This window comes from Tripterygium wilfordii, chromosome 19 (genome assembly GCF_013401445.1).
Source record: "Tripterygium wilfordii isolate XIE 37 chromosome 19, ASM1340144v1, whole genome shotgun sequence".
In the NCBI taxonomy this organism is placed as follows: domain Eukaryota; kingdom Viridiplantae; phylum Streptophyta; class Magnoliopsida; order Celastrales; family Celastraceae; genus Tripterygium; species Tripterygium wilfordii.
Window position 1 is genome coordinate 614,703 of NC_052250.1, and position 7,929 is coordinate 622,631.

Consider the following 7,929-nt stretch of genomic DNA (forward strand, 5'->3'; position numbering starts at 1 on the left):
GCCTACAAAACCTGGTGATTGAATAAGAGAATGATACATCCACTACTAGGATGACTAAGATGTTTTTTACTATGATCCCTATCACTTCTGAAATAGGAATTGCACCCGATTAGGATTCCTAGTTAACGAATTATTAGCATATTGCACACGTCAAATTCAAGTAGTTCGACCCTAATCCTTGAGTCATCACTTTTGGACATAGTGGGGGTACCATTACTTGTATTGAGACCACACATGTTTAGTCCTATTAACATTAGCTCCTCCAAGGTCATTAAAAAACACAATTGAAGTACGTAACTATAGACTATAGTTGGTATGAATTCTTAATTATGTAGGTCATGGTCTAAGACTTCAAAGATGCCATGAAACTAGATGACAAAACTTCATGTCTATATATTCAACTTTTGCAAATCAGTCACTACTCACATCTAGCTCCAAATTCATCAACACTTTCTTCATGGATCTGCAACTCTCGTCCTTACCGATCCTTTCGAGCATCATTTTATTTATTTTAATGGTGCTGAAGATGGTTATGAAACCTAAATCACATTCAAATCTGCCTCCGGGGCCGTGGAAGCTACCTTTTATTGGAAACTTACATCAATTAGTACTGAAGCTACCACATCGAGCGCTACGAGACTTGGCGAAAAAGCATGGACCATTGATGCACCTTCAGGTTGGGGAGGTACCAACATTGGTTGTTTCTTCGGCAGAGTACGCAAAAGAGGTAATGAAAACTCAGGACCTTATTTTTGCTTCGAGGCCTCCTCTAAACGCTCTGAAAGTCGTGACTTCTAATTACACTAACATTGTGATGCAGCAAGTATGAACATAGCTAGCATGAGACTTGATTAGTATGAAGCCATGATTGAAGTGACAAGAGATTCTCACCGTGTCAACACCATGATGGAGACAACTTTTCATAATTTGTGGGATATCATGATGAAGACAACTTTCAACACATGATGGAGACAACTTTTCATAATTTGTGGGATACCATGATGAAGACAACTTTCCATAATTTGTGGACTATGTAATCATTCTCTTATTTCTTTCCTATTTAGAATTAAATTCCTTGTTTTGAGATTTCCTATAAGTAAGCTTAGTACGAAGCTTGTAAGATCATCGATAATTCCAATAATATTCTGAGTTGTTTCTATTCAATTCTTTGGAGAATTGTAGTGTTTCTATTTCTCTTTGAAAAGAGCGTATAAGCTAGAACGACATCTAGCTAATCGTTGCGTCAATTGGTATCGGAGCCTACCTCTGTATCAGGCGGAGCTTTACCTTGGAAAATAACAAATATGGCGGATGGAAGAATTGGGCAACAAGAACAAAACCCAGAGAGGTTCGCGACTCAAGAGTCGGTTAATGCTCTTGACGGACGACTACAAAATTTGGAAACCATGATTGCTGGCTTGACTCAACTCCTTGGTGGCCAGAACAATAACCCCCAACAACAAAGACCTGGTAATCCACAGCAACAAAGACCAGTTGGGGCCAACCCCCGTGAAAACTACAGGCAGTATAGAGATCCATTCTTACCTGACGAAGAATCCAGTGATGATGATGAATTGCCGGTGGCAGCGAGAGACAACGACAGGCCAAGACAAAATGACTACCGTATGAAGATCGAAATTCCACCATTTGATGGTCTTTTCTTGATTGAAGACTTCCTTGATTGGCTGGCAGAAGTGGAGAAGTTTTTTGATTATTGGAGTACGGATGAGCATGACAAAGTGAAGCTGATAGCCTATCGACTTAAAGGAGGAGCACTTGCATGGTGGGATCAGTTACAAAGAACACGAATCCGGCAAGGGAGGAACAAAGTTAGAACGTGGCGACGAATGAGACAACTCCTAATCGGGCACTTTCTTCCCCCAGATTATGAGCAGACTCTATTCAGTCAATATCAACATTGTCGACAAAACCACCGCACGGTACATGAATATGTTACTGAGTTTCACAAACTTGGAGCTCGTATTGATATCCGTGAGACGGAATGCCAAAAGATTTCGAGATTTATAGATGGACTCCGTGCAAATATACAAGAAGAAGTGTTTAAGCAGTCTCATAGTACTCTGTCCGGTGCCATTCAACTTGCTCTGAAAATTGAAGCTCAACTTAACAAGAAAAGCAGCCGCGGTACAGGTCCTTCACAAATGTCTATGCCACCCCAGAAACCTGATTGGAACAAGGAAAAGAGTGCTGGAAAATCACATTTTGTACCACCCCAGCTGAACTCTTCTCAAAACCAACAACCTATGCGGCCACAACGAGAACCCATGAACAAGACCAATCCCAACAATCCTTACTCGGTTCCTAGAGGTAATAAGTGTTATCGCTGTGGACAATCTGGCCATTACTCCAACCAGTGTCGCCAGAACAAACCAATCAACTTGGCTATTCATGAAGACGATGAGGAAGGTGAAGAGGTTTGTCAAGAATATGATGGATATGAAGACGATGCGGAAGTTGAAGAGATTATCCATGGAGATGAAGGAGTATCACTGGTTATAAGAAGATTGATGTATGTCCCGAAGAAAGAAGAAGAGATTCAACGGCATAATATCTTCAAAACACGGTGCACTGTGAAGCAACGAGTATGTGACCTTATTATTGATAGCGGTAGTAGTGAGAATATTGTGTCCAAAATGATGGTAGACAAGTTGCAGTTGTCCAGTCAACCACATCCTTCTCCATATCGTATTGGTTGGATCAAAGACGTGGGGGAGACGAAGGTAACAGAGCAATGTTGTGTTCCTTTTTCCATCGGCAAATACACGGATGAAGTATGGTGTGACATCATTGATATGGATGCTTGCCATATGTTGTTGGGTCGTCCTTGGCAGTTCGATTTAGACACCACACATAATGGCAAAGCCAATACGTACACATTTCATAAGAATAACATGAAAGTGGTTCTTGCTCCAATGAAACCAGTGAGCACTTTAGCAAGCCCAAAGACTAAGACTAGTCTCCTTCTAGTGCCAAAAGATACTTCTGTATTACGAGATGTGCCAGAGCTAATCCAATCCTTACTGGTAGAATTCAGTGAAGTGGTTCCTGATGAGATACCTGCCGAGTTACCACCACTAAGGACTATTCAACACCACATTGATCTTGTTCCAGGGTCAAGTTTGCCAAATCTTCCACACTACCGCATGAGCCCTAAAGAGTATGAAATTTTACAAAACCAGGTTAGTGATCTTTTGAAGAAGGGTATGGTCCGGGAGAGCATGAGTCCGGTAGCAGTACCCGCACTTCTAACACCGAAAAAGGACGGAAGCTGGAGAATGTGCGTCGATAGTCGTGCCATCAACAAAATTACAATACGGTATCGAGTCCCTATTCCTCGACTAGAAGACATGCTTGATAGATGGGGGGGAGCAACACTATTTTCCAAGATTGATTTACGTAGCGGGTATCACCAAATTCGTATTCGTCCCGGAGACGAGTGGAAGACAGCATTCAAAACTCATGAGGGATTGTATGAATGGCTTGTCATGCCCTTCGGATTATCCAATGCACCGAGTACTTTTATGAGGCTAATGAACCAGGTATTCCAACCTTTCATTGGTAAATTTGTCGTTGTTTACTTTGACGACATTTTGATATATAGCCATAACAAGGAGGCACATCTACAACACCTGAGGAGAGTATTTGAAGCACTACGGGAAAACAAGTTGTATGCCAATCTGAAGAAGTGTCATTTTATGACTAACAACTTGGTTTTCTTAGGCTTTGTTATAAGTGCAGATGGTGTCAAAGTAGATCATGAGAAAGTAAAAACTATTCGAGAGTGGCCTACACCAAAGACAATTGCAGAGGTTAGGAGCTTTCATGGTCTAGCAACTTTCTATAGACGGTTCGTGAGGAATTTTAGTTCCTTGGCTGCCCCACTTACTGATTGTTTGAAGCAAAAGCAGTTGTCCTGGACAGAAGAACTGGAGCACAGTTTTGCAGTTTTAAAAGAGAAGCTTACAAATGCACCTGTACTTGTACTTCCTGATTTTGACAAGCTTTTTGAGGTTGATTGCGATGCTTCCGGAGTGGGAGTTGGAGCTGTTCTATCACAAGAAAAGAGGCCGGTAGCATTTTTCAGCGAAAAACTCAGTGATTCACGAAGAAGATGGTCCACTTACGAGCAAGAGTTATATGCTGTGGTGCGGACATTGCAACACTGGGAGTCATACCTGGTTCAGAAAGAATTCATTCTGAACACAGACCATCAAGCTCTCAAATACCTCAACAACTCGTCCAAAGCAAACCGGATGCATGCTCGATGGATTGCTTACATCCAAAAATTCACATTCTCTCTCAGACACAAATCAGGGCAATTGAATAAAGTTGCAGATGCTTTGAGCCGTAGAGTCATGTTATTAACTATGATTCGAAGCGAAATAATTGGGTTTGATTATCTTAAAGATCTATATGCAGGTGATGAAGATTTCAAAGAAGATTGGAATAGGTGCATTAATGGAGTTCCAAGCAAACATCAAGTACACGATGGGTTTTTATTCCACAAAAATAGATTGTGTATTCCCAGAGGGTCTCTTAGAGACCACATCATTCAAGAATTGCATGCTGGAGGACTAGGCGGACATATGGGGCGAGATAAAACCATTTCTTTGGTGGAAGCTCGATATTTTTGGCCGCATCTCAAACGTGATATTGAGAAGTTTGTCAAACGATGTTATACTTGTCAAACTGCGAAAGGCCAAGTTCAGAATACCGGATTGTATACACCATTGCCGATTCCTGATGCTCCATGGGAGGACTTGTCTATGGACTTCATTTTAGGCTTACCGCGCACACAGAGAGGTTCGGATTCTATTTTTGTTATAGTGGATCGTTTCTCTAAGATGGCCCATTTTGTTCCTTGCAAGAAAACTTCAGATGCTACTTATATTGCTCAATTATTCTTTCGAGAAGTTGTTCGTTTGCATGGATTGCCAAAGACGATAGTCTCTGATCGTGATAGCAAGTTTCTTAGTCACTTTTGGCGTACACTATGGAAGAGGCTCGACACAACACTACAATTTAGTAGCACTTGTCATCCTCAAACGGACGGTCAAACGGAGGTTACTAACCGTACGCTGGGTAATATCTTGCGATGTTTAACTAAAGAAAATCCCAAACAGTGGGAGAATGCTTTACCCCAAGCAGAGTTCGCTTACAATAATGTTCCCAATCGATCTAGTGGGAAATCTCCTTTTGAGGTGGTTTACATTCGGCCACCTTTGCATACACTAGATTTGGTACCATTACCGAAGCTTCCAGGGATGAGTATAATTGTTGATCACATGATTGACAAGGTCTTGAATACCCATGGAGAAGTCAAGAAGAAGTTAGAAGATTCTGCAGCTAAGTACAAAGCAGTCGTTGATAAGCATAAGAGGTACAAATCGTTTGTTGAAGGGGATCTGGTGATGGTGCATTTACGGAAGGAGCGACTTCCAGCTGGAGACTACAGTAAGCTTAAACAAAAGAAAGTGGGGCCATTTCGCATACTTCGAAAAATTCATGATAATGCCTATGTTGTTGATCTACCAGAGAGCTACTCGATTTCCAAAACCTTCAATGTGCAAGATTTACATGTATACCATGGATCTGAGCCATTACCTTGATCAACTCGTGGACGAGTTGTTTCTAAGAAGGGGAGAACTGATGCAGCAAGTATGAACATAGCTAGCATGAGACTTGATTAGTATGAAGCCATGATTGAAGTGACAAGAGATTCTCACCGTGTCAACACCATGATGGAGACAACTTTTCATAATTTGTGGGATATCATGATGAAGACAACTTTCAACACATGATGGAGACAACTTTTCATAATTTGTGGGATACCATGATGAAGACAACTTTCCATAATTTGTGGACTATGTAATCATTCTCTTATTTCTTTCCTATTTAGAATTAAATTCCTTGCTTTGAGATTTCCTATAAGTAAGCTTAGTACGAAGCTTGTAAGATCATCGATAATTCCAATAATATTCTGAGTTGTTTCTATTCAATTCTTTGGAGAATTGTAGTGTTTCTATTTCTCTTTGAAAAGAGCGTATAAGCTAGAACGACATCTAGCTAATCGCTGCGTCACATTGCGTTTGCACCATATGGTGAATATTGGAGGCAAATACGGAAAATTTGCACACTAGAGCTTTTGAGCTCGAAACGTGTCCAATCATTTAGGCCCATAAGAGAGCAAGAGATGTCAAATTTCATCGAATGGATTGGCTCAAATGCTGGATCATCGATAAACTTGACTGAAAAATTGTTCTCATCAACATACACCTTAACTTCAAAGATGGCATTTGGTGGGACATATGATGGACATGAAGAATTCATATCATTTATTACGGAAGTCGTAAAGTTAGCAGCGGGATTCAATATCGTGGATGTGTTTCCTTCTATGAAATGGCTTCATCGGATTATTGGAGAAAACTCAAAACTCGAGAAGATACATAACCAAAGTCAAGAGATTATTGGAAACATTATCAACCAACATATTAAGGATTCAAAAACCAGGAAACGTGACGTAGAGGAAGGTCTAGTCGATGTTCTCTTGAAATTTCATGAAGATGGTGACTTTCCATTAACTATCAACAATATCAAATCAGTAATTCAGGTAAGCTTTTTTTACATTAGATGAATCAACTTGATTACAAACCGTTTGGTTATTTAATTTTTATTTTTTTTGCGTTCCTTTAGGACTTGTTTGGTGCTGGAAGTGAAACATCAGCGACGGTTGTTGATTGGGCTATTGTAGAAATGATGAAAAATCCAAGAATAATGACGAAGGCACAAGCCGAGGTGAGACAGGTTTTCAATACCAGAGGAAATGTCGATGAAACAAGCATTCCTGAACTGAACTATTCGAAATTGGTCGTCAAAGAAACTCTAAGACTACACCCTCCAGGGCCTTTACTAGTTCCAAGAGAAAGTTTGGAGCAATGTGAGATTAATGGTTACAAGATACCAGTGAAAACAAGAGTTCTTGTGAATGCTTGGGCTATTGGAAGAGATCCCAAGTATTGGACTGAACCGGAAACATTTTATCCAGAGAGATTCCTCGATAATTCAATTGACTACAAGGGGACTAATTTTGAATACACTCCGTTTGGTGCTGGAAGGAGAATATGTCCTGGCATAGCATTCGGTCTTGCAAACGTTTATCTTCAACTTTCACAGATGTTGTACTACTTTGATTGGAAACTTCCTCCTGGAATGAAGTCGGAAGATCTTGACATGACCGAAGCGTTTGCGGTGACGGTTAGAAGAAGAGATGACCTTCACCTAATCCCAACTCCTTACCACCCTTAATTCACCGAACACTCATTGATGGTGGTTGTTAATTTTCTAGTATTTCGCATCATTAATAAAACATCATGCTGCATGTTTTGGATGCGCTTTGATTAAAGATTACTACATGTCGTCTTCATAGCTGCAATTAATAACTGTAAAAGTCTTTTTCAGCATCACCTCGTAACGTTAGTTTTTTCAAAAGTCTAGAGGGAAACTCAAGTCCACCAGAACAAAGCTATAGAAAGAGAAGATTATGTACTACCAACCACAAGCACAAACAAGTGAGGAGTCTTAAGGCTCCGTTTAGATAAGAGGCTAAAACTCCGTATAGTATAAAATTATCTTTTAATGAAGCTATCCTATCGCTTATTCAAAAAAAGAAAAGAAAAGAAGTTATCCTATACAGAGCCCCAAACAAAACGTAAATGAGTTATCCTAACAAATTTAAGCACACATTCATATTTTAAAGTTCGCCAATATTATTCTTCCGCTCCCTATAAACAATTAAACTTATATAATGTATATAGAGGTAATAACATTTTTGGTCACTAAATAATTTGACCCAGTTCAATTCGGGAATCCATTTTGAAAATTCAATACTCAACTTGAAATGTTTGAAAA

At 40.0% G+C, this 7,929-nt stretch overlaps 1 protein-coding gene across 1 annotated transcript; it reads left to right on the forward strand.

The window, feature by feature from the left end:
- The first annotated feature begins 422 nt into the window (after positions 1–422).
- On the forward strand, positions 423–7,478 carry LOC119985334 (cytochrome P450 71D11-like). Its single transcript, XM_038829605.1, has 3 exons — positions 423–808; positions 6,104–6,631; positions 6,715–7,478. The coding sequence occupies exons 1-3, from the start codon at positions 458–460 to the stop codon at positions 7,324–7,326; spliced, it is 1,491 nt and encodes a 496-aa protein (XP_038685533.1). The 5' UTR covers positions 423–457; the 3' UTR covers positions 7,327–7,478.
- Positions 7,479–7,929: the final 451 nt, after the last annotated feature.